The following is a 15,186-nucleotide window of genomic DNA, read 5'->3' on the forward strand; positions in this document are numbered from 1 at the left end:
TTAATGCATCGCAAACGCCTGCCATGCGTTTGCGTATCGGCACCATAGACTTGAATGGGAGGCTTCAACTCCTCCTGACTCGACACGAGGCATCAGTTTTGCCACGACGCTAACGCTTCAGTGTGAACAGCACTGTGTGCTGCCATGTGCAGAATTTTCATAGGCGTTTGAGAAGCTTTAAAAACGCTTCCCAAATGCCTGTCTGACGCCTGCTGACAAAGCTAGTGTGAACTGAGCCTAGGGGGATCTGTGTGTGAATGTAAGTCAGGTCCTGTGATAGGAGCCCGGCAGCAGGTAGTGACAGGTGCAGCTGCGGAGGTTGCGACTTGTCTCCTTCCTGGGTGCAGTCTGGGTCAGATCTAAGCAGGTCCCCTTCACCCGGTTCTTGTGTGACCTGCACACATGGATGTTATGCCACTGGATGAGGCTTATATTGCATTTTCCTGTGTATTCAGATTACACTATTGTCGTACATGCTAATATCATTACCTCATGTAGCTCTTTTTTTTTTTTTTTTTTTTATTACCCATTCTCTGAACATATTCTATTAATCCATGAAGCTGGAGCCAGGAGAACATAAACTATTAGTGTCATTTATATTGTTGAGATCATCATTCCTTTTTCTGCTGCAAATGTAAATTTGATGTAACAAAACATTCTTATGACTGTTCTTGTGACTTTATTGCCTTGCTTTCTTTTCATGTTATGTAAAACCTGCCAGCTACTTCCACCCTAGACATTTATATTACCAATAAATACGGAGATATATCTGTTTCCTCCTATTATATTATTTAACCCTTTAGTGGATTTAAATTCAAAACACAAATATAATGTATTACAGTTTTTTTTCAGTCTTTTCTTTATTTTCCTATTCTATCCTTTCACTGTACTGTATCTATGGAGGAGCAATGTCCTTACCCTAGGAGAAGACTACAGACCACTTTCTTCGCTCAGTAACACTATTTGAGATTTCAGTGCAGCACAATGCATAATATGGTTAGAAGCTCGCTGGATTTCTGACAGGATCAATTTTTTTTCGGTGCACTTAATGAACAGATCTAACAACTCCTCCTTCAATGGTATAATTACCAGACCAAAGGGGAGAAAATAGGAGACATTCTTTGTTAGGGTTTAGTTAAACTTTAAGCCTTACCTGGACTCTTTTGATTTGGATAGATTTTAATAGTTTATGAACGTCCTGTAGACAGACCTACACATGCAACCGTATTAAAGTATTCAGACCCCTTCACTTTTTTCAATTTTGTTATCTTGCAGCTTGATATTACAGTTCTTTAAATTGATGTTCTTTCACATTACTGTAATCTACACTCAGTACCCCATAATGACAGTGAAAACAGAATTTTAGAAATGTTTGCAAATTTATGAAAAATTTAAAACTGAGATATTACAATGGCAAAGTATTGAGACCCTTTGCCACAACACTTGAAATTTAGCTCAGGTACCTGCCATTTCTCTTGATCATTGCTGAGATGTTTCTACACCTTGATTGGAGTCCACATGTGGTAAATTATATTCATTGGACATGATTTGGAAAGGCCCACACCTCTCTATAAAAGGCCTCACAGTTGCTAATGCATACTGTATCTGGGGAATGCCATTTTTGCAAACTCTAAGCGAGCTTTCATGTGTTTTTGCACTGAGGAAAGCTTTCCGTCTAGTCTCTTTGCCATAAAGCCCATATTGGTGGAGAGCTGCAGTGATGGCTGTCCTTCTGGAACTTTGTTTCGTCTCCACACATGATCTCTGGAGCTCAGTGAGAGTGACGATCAGGTTCTTGGTCACCTCTCTTACTAAGGACCTTCTCCCCAATTGCCCAGTTTGGCCGGGTGACCAGCCCTGAAAGAGTTCTGGTTTGTGCCAAATATCTTACATTTGAGAGTTATGGAGGCTACTGTGCTCTGTGCAGCAGAATGTTGGGGGGATTTTTTTAGCTTTCGCCAGATACTGTATGTGCCTTGCAATAATCCTGCCCAATCAATTTAATTTACCACAGGTGGACTCCAATCAAGGTGTAGAAACATCTCAGGAACAATCAAGAGAAATAGGAGGCACCTGAGCTAAATTTCAAGTGTTGTTGCAAAGGATTTGAATACTTATGCAGGCCATAGACAGTTCGTTTATTGGCCGATTTTTCGGCCGAAAAACGAAACATCGGTCATTCTGTTGCCACCAATGATTGCAAATTTCAGCCGTTTTTCCCAAATTTTTCATCATGACCGATAAAAGAAATGAGGAGGAACCGCGAAAATCAGCCAATGACATTGCCCCACTAACGGTGCGAAAATCGGCCGATTATTCTTTCGGTCAAAAAATCGGCTAATAAACGAACTGTCTATGGCCTGCATTAGGCCAATGTGATATTTAACTTTTTTCTTTTTCATAAATTTGCAAACATTTCTAAATGAGAAAGATTGAGAAAAAAATATTTTAAACCATTGTATCAGGCTGCAACATAACAAAATAAAAAAAAAAAGTGGAGGGGGTCTGAATATTTTACGAAAGCACTGTATTTATCTGTTACTTGTCAGTCTCTTGAAAATGACATGTACGTAGGGGTACAACTTTTTACTTTACAGAAAGAAGCCATACTTCATCAACACAAGAACTTCCACAGCATTCAGAAAGACATATTCAATTAGACAATCCTGCAACTACAGCAGATCTTTTGGGATCAAGAAGTCAACAAGGTATCGTGTCCTGTTGTCAAATTCTTAACATTTAAGAAAGCTCTTTTTTTTTCCCCAGACAAAATGTGAAACCAATTATTAAACTGCTTATGCCATCCAAGAAAAATTGCAAAAAAACAATCTTAAAGCAGTATTAAACCCAAAAAGATATATTCTGTTGCAGGTTTCCAGTTCTTGGATGTGGTGTCTGCATACAGTCAGGTCCATAAATATTGGGACATCGACACAATTCTAACATTTTTGGCTCTATACGCCACCACAATGGATTTGAAATGAAACGAACAAGATGTGCTTTAACTGCAGACTGTCAGCTTTATTGTGAGGGTATTTACATCCAAATCAGGTGAACGGTGTAGGAATTACAACAGTTTGCATATGTGCCTCCCACTTGTTAAGGGACCAAAAGTAATGGGACAGAATAATAATCATAAATCAAACTTTCACTTTTTAATACTTGGTTGCAAATCCTTTGCAGTCAATTACAGCCTGAAGTCTGGAACGCATAGACATCACCAGACGCTGGGTTTCATCCCTGGTGATGCTCTGCCAGGCCTCTACTGCAACTGTCTTCAGTTCCTGCTTGTTCTTGGGGCATTTTCCCTTCAGTTTTGTCTTCAGCAAGTGAAATGCATGCTCAATCGGACTCAGGTCAGGTGATTGACTTGGCCATTGCATAAGATTCCACTTCTTTCCCTTAAAAAACTCTTTGGTTGCTTTTGCAGTATGCTTTGGGTCATTGTCCATCTGCACTGTGAAGTGGCGTCCAATGAGCTCTGAAGCATTTGGCTGAATATGGGCAGATAATATTGCCCAAAACACTTCAGAATTCATCCTGCTGCTTTTGTCAGCCGTCACATCATCAATAAATACAAGAGAACCAGTTCCATTGGCAGTCATACATGCCCACGCCATGACACTACCACCACCATGCTTCACTGATGAGGTGGTATGCTTAGGATCATGAGCAGTTCCTTTCCTTCTCCATACTCTTCTCTTCCCATCACTCTGGTACAAGTTGATCTCGGTCTCATCTGTCCATAGGATGTTGTTCCAGAACTGTGAAGGCTTTTTTACATGTCGTTTGGCAAACTCTAATCTGGCCTTCCTGTTTTTGAGGCTCACCAATGGTTTACATCTTGTGGTGAACCCTCTGTATTCACTCTGGTGAAGTCTTCTCTTGATTGTTGACTTTGACACACATACACCTACCTCCTGGAGAGTGTTCTTGATCTGGCCAACTGTTGTGAAGGGTGTTTTCTTCACCAGGGAAAGAATTCTTTGGTCATCCACCACAGTTGTTTTCCGTGGTCTTCCGGGTCTTTTGGTGTTGCTGAGCTCACCGGTGCGTTCCTTCTTTTTAAGAATGTTCCAAACAGTTGTTTTGGCCACGCCTAATGTTTTTGCTATCTGTCTGATGGGTTTGTTTTGTTTTTTCAGCCTAATGATGGCTTGCTTCACTGATAGTGACAGCTCTTTGGATCTCATCTTGAGAGTTGACAGCAACAGATTCCAAATGCAAATAGCACACTTGAAATGAACTCTGGACCTTTTATCTGCTCATTGTAATTGGGATAATGAGGGAATAACACACACCTGGCCATGGAACAGCTGAGAAGCCAATTGTCCCATTACTTTTGGTCCCTTAACAAGTGGGAGGCACATATGCAAACTGTTGTAATTCCTACACCATTCACCTGATTTGGATGTAAATACCCTCAAATTAAAGCTGACAGTCTGCAGTTAAAGCACATCTTGTTCGTTTCATTTCAAATCCATTGTGGTGGTGTATAGAGCCAAAAATGTTAGAATTGTGTTGATATCCCAATATTTATGGACCTGACTGTAACTTTTTTTTCTTTTTTAGGCTTTCTTTCTTTTATTTCCAGTAAGTCTGTTGTTTTTCAGCAGATCAAACTGTCCTGCAGATGTACGTAGAAGTTAGAGGGTTGAGACAAACTATTCACAACTGACGGGTGCTTATAATAATCAGCTTTTATTTATGTAAAACCATTATCCCAAAAGAAACAATAGTTTGCTGTAACTGCTTTAAAAAGTATTAGCTGCAGTTTGGATTCAATTTGTTTAGTGTATCTAAATCTGCTAATACAGCTAACACTCCCCTCCCCCCAAACTAACAATGCTGCTGTCCAGAGGTGTCTCTGTTGCTCCTTCATTCAGAGTGTAAGCACTCTGATCTGGCCAGTAACACATCTCCTGTATTACAGGTGAAAACGGGGAAAAAAAAGCTCAAAAATAGAAAGTTTGCAGCCACCACATCTAATCATTGGTAAGCTGCAGTTTAATACTTTTAGGGCCAGTTCACACCACAAAACGCACTCTGGATACATTCTGGATACGTTTTTGCTTACAGTACACACCGCATGCAGTTCCGGTGCAGTTGTGATGCTATGTTTTAGTACAGTTCTGTGCAGAAAAAATTCAGCATGTTCTACTTTTTTTTTTTTTTTTCTGCAACGGAAACTGACTGGAACTGACTGCGCTGGTGTGAACTAGGGTCATTGGAATACATGGAAAACACTGCATGCATTTTTTATGCAGAAAAAAGATGCACTGGACTGCATCTAGTGTGAACTAGCACTAAAAGAGAAGTATAGCTAAAGCTATTTTTGCTGTACTTCTCCTGTAGGTCACAGGAGTGCAGTTTGTTCTGCACTCCTATGACCCATTTTCAGCTGACAGTGGGCTATAGTCTACTGTTGGCTGACGTTAGTCAGCTGGTCCAGGCTCTGAAAAGATCTCGACCATATGGTCGGTATTCACCCAGAAGTCTGGACTGGCACCTGGCTCAGCCTCTCAGCGATCCACCAAGAACCTGGCCCAGCCGCTCCTGCCCCCTTCACAGTCCAGTGTTTCAGTGAGCGCTGGAGGGGCAGAGCCGGCGGGGGACAGGTGCAGTATCAAATCGATGCTGCATCTACCTATAGTAGGTGAGTGTATTTTTTAAACTCCATTCTTCTTTTTGTTAAGTTACTTGTAAGTTTTTAGTGATCCACTGCAATAGCAAATCCTTTAACTTGGATTTAATAAAAATGGAGTCACTGTCTACTGTAGCTGCATTTATGAAAAATTAAAGTTAATTGATTCTATGAAGCTCAGACTCTGTACTTTCCTCCCCACCTGGACACTAGCTGGATTTATTTTCATTATTTGTCATTACAGAGCAGATAATATTTCAGAGATCACCATTTGCTTCAGGTCTGGAGGCCTTCTCTCCTGTTCACTCTGACGAAATGTCTCTTCATGGATCCTCCTCTTCCTCAAGGTCCCAAATGGAACAAGTCAGAGTAACAGAGCTTCCTGTCTCTGCTGAAAACATGCAACAGGTGGAAGATTTGCTTGACCTATGGAGTGGTAATCTTAAGGTACACAGATTTCTGCTGATTTTTTTTTTCCTCTGCACTATTCATTGGTTAATTCACTGTGTTAACGTATCATTAGGGTACATGGAGTACCTAAATTTTGTTGGTGGGGAAAAGCAGAAATCTGATTATTGGAAGAGAGTTCCCAGCACAGGTAGAGAACTGACCACACTGTGTTCTGCCTAGTGTGGTCAATATTTAATAGGAAAGCAGAAGGACTGACAGGAACACCGGGGATTTCTCACAAAGGAAGCAATACAAAGAGAACAGGATACTTTTTCATACATGCACATGGTACACCAGGCACCAATCGGGAATATGAAATGTTGGGTTTACACATTCTTTAAGTCCTGTAAGTTGCAAAGTGGGCCTCCATGGATCGGACTTGTTTTTCAGCACATTCCACAGAGGCTTAATTAGATTGAGATCTGGAGAATTTGGAGGCCACTCTGCCAAGTCAACGCCTGGAATTCATTGTTGTTCCTCAAACCATTTTGGAACAATTTTTGCAGTGTGGAAGGGCACATTATTCTACTGAAAGAGGCCGCTTCCATCAGGGAATACAATTTCCATGAAGGGGTGTACTTGATCAGAATCCTTGTTTAGGTAGACTGTATGAGGTAGATTTACTAAACTGGAGAGTGCAAAATCTGGTGCAGCTGTGCATGGTAGCCAGTCAGCTTCTAACTTCAGCTTGTTCAGTTAAGCTTTGACAATAAAACCTGGAAGCTGATTGGTTTCTGTGCACACTCCAGTTTTAGTAAATAAACCCTGTATGTCAGTTAACAGCCACATGAATGGCAGGACCCAAGGTTTCCCATCAGAACACTGCTCGAAGCATCACGTTGCCTCCACCAGCTTGTCTTCTCTCCATACTGCATCTTGGTGCCATCTATTCCCCAAGTACACACGCACACAGCCATCCACATGATGTAAGAGAAACATTGATTAATCAGACCAGGCCACCTTCTTCCATTCCTCTGTGGTCCAATTATGATGCTCATGTGACCACTGTAAGCACTTTTTGACTATGGACACAAAACACCATGGACACCCTGACCAATCTGTAGCCACGCAGTCACACACACAACACAGATGTTCATTTTTTCTGCTTTCAACAAAACAACTTCAGGGCCAACACATTTACTTGCTGCCTAATATATTCCATCGACTTGCAGATGCCATTGTAACAAGATAATCAATGTTATTCACTTAACCTGTCAGTGATCGTAAAATCATGGCTGATCAGTGCATAGTTAAAGTGTAAGGCTTGATCCATAGTTCTTCCAGTGATAAGGTTGTTGGTGTATCTTTTGTAAATGTTGAGCCCTTTTTAAGCCCTGTATCCCATCTGTTTAAAACCTCATACACACTGCAGCTCAAAGAAGCTGCTCCTACAGGTGTTTGAGCTCTTTTGAGCATTTACATTTCACTGCCTATTAACCCCCCTCCATGTTAGACTATGCGTCCATGCACACTATAGGCGTTTTGATGAGTTTACAGGCAGAAAGGGGAAAAAAAAAGGGTTTGGGTTTTTTTTGCCTGTAAACCCCTATGCCTGTAACCTCTTGAAATCACCTATAATGTGTATGGACACATAGGGGTTGATTTACTAAAGCTGGAGAGTGCAAAATCTGGTGCAGTTCTGCTTAGAAACTAATCGGCTTCCAGGTTTTATTGTCAAAGCTTAAGTCCTCATGCACACAGGACGTGTTGATAACACTGGTAATGTTAGCTGTGTAAAGTCATGTTAAAAACGTGGGTTTTTTTAGCATTTTTGCATTGGCGTTTAGCGGAGTTTTGCCACGTCTAGCAGCGTTTTTCCACAATTGTGTTTTTGTAGCTTTTTTTTTTTTTTTACCAAAAGAAATATTTTTTTTAACCAAAAGAAATATTTTTTTTTTGTTCCCATGACCAAAAAAAAATATTTTTTTTTTGGTCAAAAAACATCCAAAAACGCAGATTTGCGGCTTTTTACCACGTTTTTCAGCATTAGAGCTTTTTTACAGCTAAAAAACTCCTCTAGAAACCCACTAGCCCTGGGTTTTTTTCCAGCTAAAAAACATAGATTACAGTCTGTGCATGGACACATAGGATAACATGTGGGGGGGGGGGGGGGGGGTTTACTAGCTGTAGAAAATTTTTTTTAAAAAGCCAAAAACAGCAGCTGTAAAAACATCAAGTGTGCATGAGGACTAATTGAACAAGCTGAAGTTAGAAGCTTATTGGCTACTATGCACAGCTGCACCAGATTGTGCACTCTTCAGTTTTAGTAAATCAACCCTATAGGTTAAAGCAGGCCATAGACGGGTCGAACATCAGGCAATTTTTAAAGAAAAGAAAAAAAAAAATCAGCCGACGTTACCACCAACATTAAAAAAAATAGGCCGATGTTCGACCCGTCTATGGCTGGCATTAACCCCATAACTTCTGTCCCTTGCAGAGACAGGGGAGCACACCATACAATGTGACAGCAATACAAATATATTATTTGGATTACAATGTTTTTATTTGGATACAGATGTTTTTATTTGGATACAAATAGATACATTTGTTGCAACCACAAGACTTTTTCATATAAAATATAATAGCAGACTTCTTCGTTCTTCTTTTCTTCCTCCTTTTCTTCCTTCTTCTTTCTTCTGTCACGGCTCATGCACAGATTTTTTTTTATTGGTAAAACGATTGGCCGATTTGCCCATTGTTGCCGGGAAAATCGGCCGATTGTCAAAATCGGCCGTGAATTTTCCAACATGACCGATTTAAAAAAAAAAAAAAAAAATTTGCAAAAACCCCGAAAAACGGCCGACCATTAACCCACTAACGATGCGGAAATCGATTGATTTTCGACCCGTCTCTGGCCGGCATGTGACTTAACAGGCGGAAAACAGCTCAGCTGCCCATAGGAGCAGCTACTTTGAACTGCAGTGTGCATGAGGCCTAACTGATCCTAATTGTAGGCAGTGCTAAGCTGTTCTATTTCTTTTTTTCTTTACTTTTTCTTCACAGCTCTCTTACAACCTACAAAGGGTATACTTTGAAACTTCACTCTTCTAAATTTGAAATGACTGAAAAACAAGGCATTGCCTACCCTCCTGCTTTGTAAAAACTGACTATAAAATAACAGGTGAACTTTCGGTGCAGATATTTTTATAGCAGAAGCACATAACTTGGGGCTGGATGACTCGTCCATTGATAAGATATGAGCTTTTTTTAACCGTAAATTTTCAGCACTTAAAGTAAACATAGTTTATTCAACCCAGCATAGAAATGGCCTTGACCATCAGAATTGGTACTTTCTATGTTTTGCCACTGTTGCTGTGTTTCTTGGTTTTTGATGCTTGTAACCGCTCTTTCACCAGCAAGTTTGATATATCTGCATTTATGGGGCCAAGGCAGTATATACTATAACCTGACAGCCAATTGTTCATACCTGATAAATTATCATGGTCCTATTTTACCCCAGAAACCGCTTTCTAAATTGGACAAAAATCTGCCATTGGTTTGATGTAATCATCAAAATTAATGAAGTGGAGCTATAGGCAAAGCTTTTATTTTCCTTTTGGATAGAGTAAAACCGGAGTCTCCGTGCCTGTTCACACTATGGAAACGCAGTCCAGAAGTGTTCTGGAAGTGTCTCCGCATGTGTGTTTTTTGATGGTTTTTTTACCACGTTCAAGTACAGTTCTGTGCAGAAAAAAATGCAGCCTGTTTTACTTTTTTTTTTTTTTTCTGCAACCATAACGCACTGGAACTGCAAGCACTGATGTAAACTATGACATTGATAACCATATAACCTACTTTCTGTGCATTTTGGATACAGATAACAAGCAACTGAAATACATTTTGAACATAGTTTGAACTGGCCCTAACACCTGTCAGTTTTTTTTTTTGTTTTTTTGCCAACTGTGTCCCATTGGGGAGATTGCCCTTCACTTCCTGTCTTATAGCCAAAACAGGAAGCAAGAGGAAATCCCTTCAAAATGAGGGAAATCTCTGGTAGTCACCAGAACTATTGACAAATTCCCCCTTATTCCTGTCCTGACAACAGGATTCGGGCAGCAATAAACATCTTACAGGTGTTCAAACCCCATCTCCTTTCTATTCAAATCTAAAATAACTTTTTTGTCTTTAGTAAAATTAAAAGGGGTTTTGAGCTGTATCTAATTTTGTAGAATATGAAAGTCAAATGGGCCAGTTTTTATGCAGGATTCCCTTTTTTTTCTTTGTTACTCACCCCAACTTGGGTTTCCTCTTACTGTTTGGCTTTCCTCTGCTAGCTATAACCATGCAGCATGAGCTTGGCATATCAATGATTATAGCGAGAACTTTATTCTTCTAACTGGCACGTACCTTTTAGTTCTACAAGTTATTGCGATGCTAACTACAATGGCTGTGTTGAGGAAGTGGCAGTTGCGATGTTGTGAGGAAGTGGCAGTATCGATGTTGTGGGGCAGATCTGGATAGTGTAGTTAGGAGTATACGGTAATATACTGTATATAGTTATTTGAATTTTTTTCTTTCGCAGACAAATGTGATTACTGAGTTAGGGAAATGGAAACTCACAGTAATTGAGAATCACAAGCTGGAGATGAAGCAACAGAGTGAGAAGCATGCTGAACACATTACTCATCTGAGCAACCAGATAGACAACATCAAGGGCTTGCTGCAAACCTATGAAACATCTATACGCAGGAAGGATGAGGTAACAAGGCTCTGTGTAAATCTAAAATAGAGACTGGTTTTGAGAAATGCACTATAATTATTGGCAACATATCTATTTGGACAGAGTATCAGGAAGCTATGATGATTTGTGATACAAATGTAAGCAACTCCTCCTCTTTGACCCACACATTGAATATCAGGGGTTGCCCAGCTTGTACCCCAGCTAACCATCTGTTTCAGGGCTGTGTAAATGTAGCTTAGGGGATGCCTGAGTACACAGTGGTGCTCAAGCGGTATTAAATCCAAAAATGAAATAAAAAATTCAATATACTGAAGTGTAACAATTCTTATGCAGGCCATACATGGTTTGAATTCTGAGCGATTTTTTTTTCATCCGAAAATCGAAAACGTTCGCTCGGTAATCCGATGGTGCCATCGATGATTTCGAAAATCGGCCGACCAAATCATAAAGTTCACCCCATAGAACAGGCAAAACTTCTGTTCCTTCCAGGTCACGGCTCATGCGCATATTCTTTTCGGAAAAATGATCGTACGATTTGACCATCATTGATTCGAAAATCAGTTGTTTTTCACAAATTTTCTAACAGGCCTGATCACCGAAAAGGGGAGGAACTACAAAAATCGGCCGGTGCCATTGACCCACTAACAGAGCGAAAATCGGCCGATTTATTCTTATGTCCGATTTTCGGACTAAAAATCGGTTTAATTTCGACCCATGTATGGTTGGCCTTTGATGTCCTGGCTGCATTGATTTCCTATTTTAGCGGGGGGGTTTTTTTTCTTTTCTTTGTCACCTGGTGATCTGGTCAGTATGTCTGTTACTTTTCAGTTTTAACAAGTGTATCAGAATTGGCAGTTAGAGGGTTGAGACAAACCATTTAATGCTGGCACAGGTGCTTACAATGGTTAGCTCTTATACATTTATGTAAAACCTTTATCCCAAAAGGAAAATAAAAACTGTTGCTGCAACTGCTTAAAAATTGTGCGCTGAAGTTTGGCTTTACAAATTACGGAGAGGTGAAACAAATCCTCTTACATAAGCTATACCTGTTTATCTGAAGTATTCTCTCCTCTACATCTGTTTAAAGTGCTGCTTTTACACAGCTTGTCTGAGCTTTCAGAAAGAAGGGGACAGAGAGCTGAAATTACACTCTGCAGAGTTTGGTGAGGAGGGCTCTGGAACAGCTTACAGGAACAGAGCTAAGGCTGTCAGTCTGCTGGAGGTCCCTCCACTGTAATTTTTTTTTCTCTTAGAAAATTTGTCAGAAGTGACTCATATTGATAGCAGAGGAATGAGACAGCAGACCGAAATGACTCTTTGTGCTCTTAATTGAGACAAGTACACATTATAGAGGATATGCTTTGTTCATATTTCATGTCTGAGGTTTAGAGCCCACTCACACTTCTGCGACTTGTCATGTGACTTTAGGGTCCAAAATCGCATGACAAGTCGCAACCCAAGTTTCCCAATAAGTGCCATTCATATCTCTGTGACTTCAAGTCAGCAATTTGAAAGTAGTTCCTTTACTACTTTGATCCAACTTTCATGCAACTTGAGGGCCATAGGCTTCAATGTTAACCCTTCAAAGTCGCATGAAATTTGCCCCTGAATGATATGTGACTTGTGTGCAACGTTCGAGAGCACAAATAATCATCCTTGGTCAAAGCCAAAGTTGCACTCATCCAAAGTTGCGTCAAGTTGCACTGTAAAGTCGCAATGAAAATCGTACAATTTTGAAGTCGCACAAGTGTGAATTGAGCCTTACAACCACTTTAAAGTAATTCTATAAGCTTAAGCTTTTTTACCTTAATTTATTCTTTGCAAGTGACGCTAAAGCTTTTATTTTTTCTTGTTTTGTTTAAATAACAGACATATCTATACTTACCTGCTGTGTGATTTTGCACAGAGCAGCCCTGATCCTCTGTTTTGTAGGTCCCCGCCGCCGCTCCTGGCCCCTCCCACTCGAACACTGCCCCCAGGGAAAGTCACTCACCTTGGGGGCACCGCTGCAAGCTCTTCCCCGAGCCCATGCTCTATGCATCCATAAGACACAGAGCCGCGCCTTGGCCCCACCCCCCGCTCTGTTCTCATTGACTCACTGGCTGTGATTGACAGCAGCGGGAGCCAATGGCCTCCCGCTGCTGTCTCACCCAATGAGGAGAAAGTGTTCCCAGACAGTAGAGGCTGTCGAGAATGTGACTGGATCGCAGGGGCCTCAGGTAAGGGTTGGGTACAGAATACATGAAGGTAAAAAACCTTAAGCCTTTAGGACCACTTTTAGATGAAAAATACTGTATCTCCTACCTTTCCTTATACTTACCTGAGCCCAGTCTCGATCCAGCACAATGCACAAGAGTAGTGGCTCTCTCCACTGTCTTCCTGCTCACAAGGCAGATTTTATAGGAGCTCCTGCTGCTGTCAATCAAATTCTCTGAAGAGGAATCAGGCAAAGCCCCACTGCATGTGCCAATAGATGCAGGCAGCGGGGCTCAAGCACAAGCTGACAACAGTACCCATCTTACCTAGCGGCTTGCTAGAGGGGATACACGGTAGGGGAGAGGAGCTAGGAGTGCCAGCGGGGGACCCTAGAAAAGAAGAATCAGAGCTGCTCTTTGCAAAGTCATTGCACAGAGCGCGTGCGTGCGTGTGTTCTTTTTTTTCTTTTTTTTAAAATAGGGTTTAATATTTTACTAAAATTCCTTAGATTGACAATGCTGCTGTTCAAAGGTATTTCTGTTGCTCATCCATCCATAGTGGGCACACCTTAAGACAGGAAGTGTGTTAATAGCCGGATCACCAGGTGAAAAATACTGGAAAAAAAACCTCATTGCAGCCACCAAATCTAAGGATTGATTAAAACCTTTTAACTATAAAAGAGAATGTAAATACAGAAATTGTAGTGTTACTTTATTCAGCGTAATGGGACTTGCTTTACAAAAGACTGGTTTATGATATTTTTAATACATTTCATAAAAAAGAACTCTCATGAAATTAAATGTTACCTATTTCCCCAGGGGATCAAGTGCATATGGCATTCAAAGCTGCGGTGTCTATCGCCAGCTGCTTTTACACACATACAGGATCCTGTAGCACTGTGATCTTTTTAACTTTTTCTCAATGAATGATCAGCAATGTCAGGTCAGTGCTGTGTATGACACAGCCCGCCACTGCTGATTAATTCATAAAATTGAAAAGTCAATCAGGGCTGCAGCACTGTGTGATCCATTGTCCGGATCTATGTATGTTTAGATGCAGCCACTGATAGACACAGCGCCGCAGGCTGTGTGATGTTTGTGAATGTCAGTACTGGTCTCCAGAGCAGCCCCTGCTGCCAGAGACCGGCACTGTCAATCAAAAATCCATCTTCTTTTTAACAGTGTGGACAGCCTGACCATGCTGCTAAGAAACCGAGGGATGGGTATGAAGAGGACCAAGTGCTGTATGTACTTGGTCCCCTGGGCGAGTAAATAAGATTTCTTCTTTAAAAGCAGACAAACTATTATACATTTTTAACATCTGGTAAACATAACCTCCTTTTAAAATGTATTTAAGTCCAAGAACAAACATATAATATATTTCAGCTTACCAGTCCTTAGTTATTGTAGTAGCATTCATTTTCTTAATTTCAGGCTTCTTTCCTTATTTTCACTTGTTGAACTTGCCATCAACACCCTTCCTGTCCTATGGTGGCAATGGTCTCTCACCATAGTGTGTCTGTAAAAGAACAGAGCCTATTGCCCTAGAGGAGGACTATGGAAACCTTCCCCTCCCCTTCCTTCTTCTCCATAACATAGAGGGGTTCTGTATTGCTCGGAAATAGCTGCAAACAATGTAAATAATGTAACTAATAATAGTGCAGTACAGGCAAAATGCACAGAAAGTTATCAGTTGACACAATTTCTGGCAGAATCAATCTTCCAGCACATTATATTAAACACAATAAAAGAAAACTCGCATCTTTGCTCTGGTCTTCATAATTCATCTTCTCTGATGTATAAAGTTCAGTGCCCGACATGTCCATAGAACACTTGGCCGCTGCAGTTCTGAACAATTCCTCTGGGTGGCAGGAACACATCTACTACCAAAAACAAAAGAAGAAAGAGCACACGTCCACCCTAGTGTAAACCCAGTTATTATGTGAACAATTTAAAAGCTTAATGGAAACACCGGAGAGAGGAACACACTAAATGGTTGCTATGACGATGCATTTCGGAGGCGTGGCTATGCCTCTGAAATGCATCGTCATAGCAACCATCTAGTGTGTTCGCTTTCCTCTCTCTGGTGTTTCCATCCGTGTCCATAGTCACCACCTGCTGGACCGGGCGCATGCGCAGTAGGTCCCACAAGCTGTGCTCAATGGCGGTGACTTCACGAGGCTGTTTAAGAACACTTGAAGGAATCTCCTTCACAG

General features: G+C 40.9%; 1 protein-coding gene across 3 annotated transcripts in view; it reads left to right on the top strand.

The window, feature by feature from the left end:
* POC5 (POC5 centriolar protein) overlaps window positions 1-15,186 on the top strand; it is a 69,020-nt gene that overhangs the window by 16,156 nt on the left and 37,678 nt on the right. For all 3 annotated transcript variants that reach the window (XM_089694229.1, XM_089694231.1, XM_089694230.1), the window contains exons 4-6: window positions 2,598-2,708; window positions 5,889-6,091; window positions 10,617-10,793. In XM_089694229.1, coding sequence (XP_089550355.1) covers window positions 2,598-2,708; window positions 5,889-6,091; window positions 10,617-10,793 — 491 coding nt within the window. The remainder of the gene's footprint in view (window positions 1-2,597; window positions 2,709-5,888; window positions 6,092-10,616; window positions 10,794-15,186) is intronic.

This window comes from Staurois parvus, unplaced genomic scaffold, assembly GCF_062004578.1.
Source record: "Staurois parvus isolate SC_StPar_1 unplaced genomic scaffold, SC_StPar_1.0 ptg000656l, whole genome shotgun sequence".
In the NCBI taxonomy this organism is placed as follows: Eukaryota; Metazoa; Chordata; class Amphibia; order Anura; family Ranidae; genus Staurois; species Staurois parvus.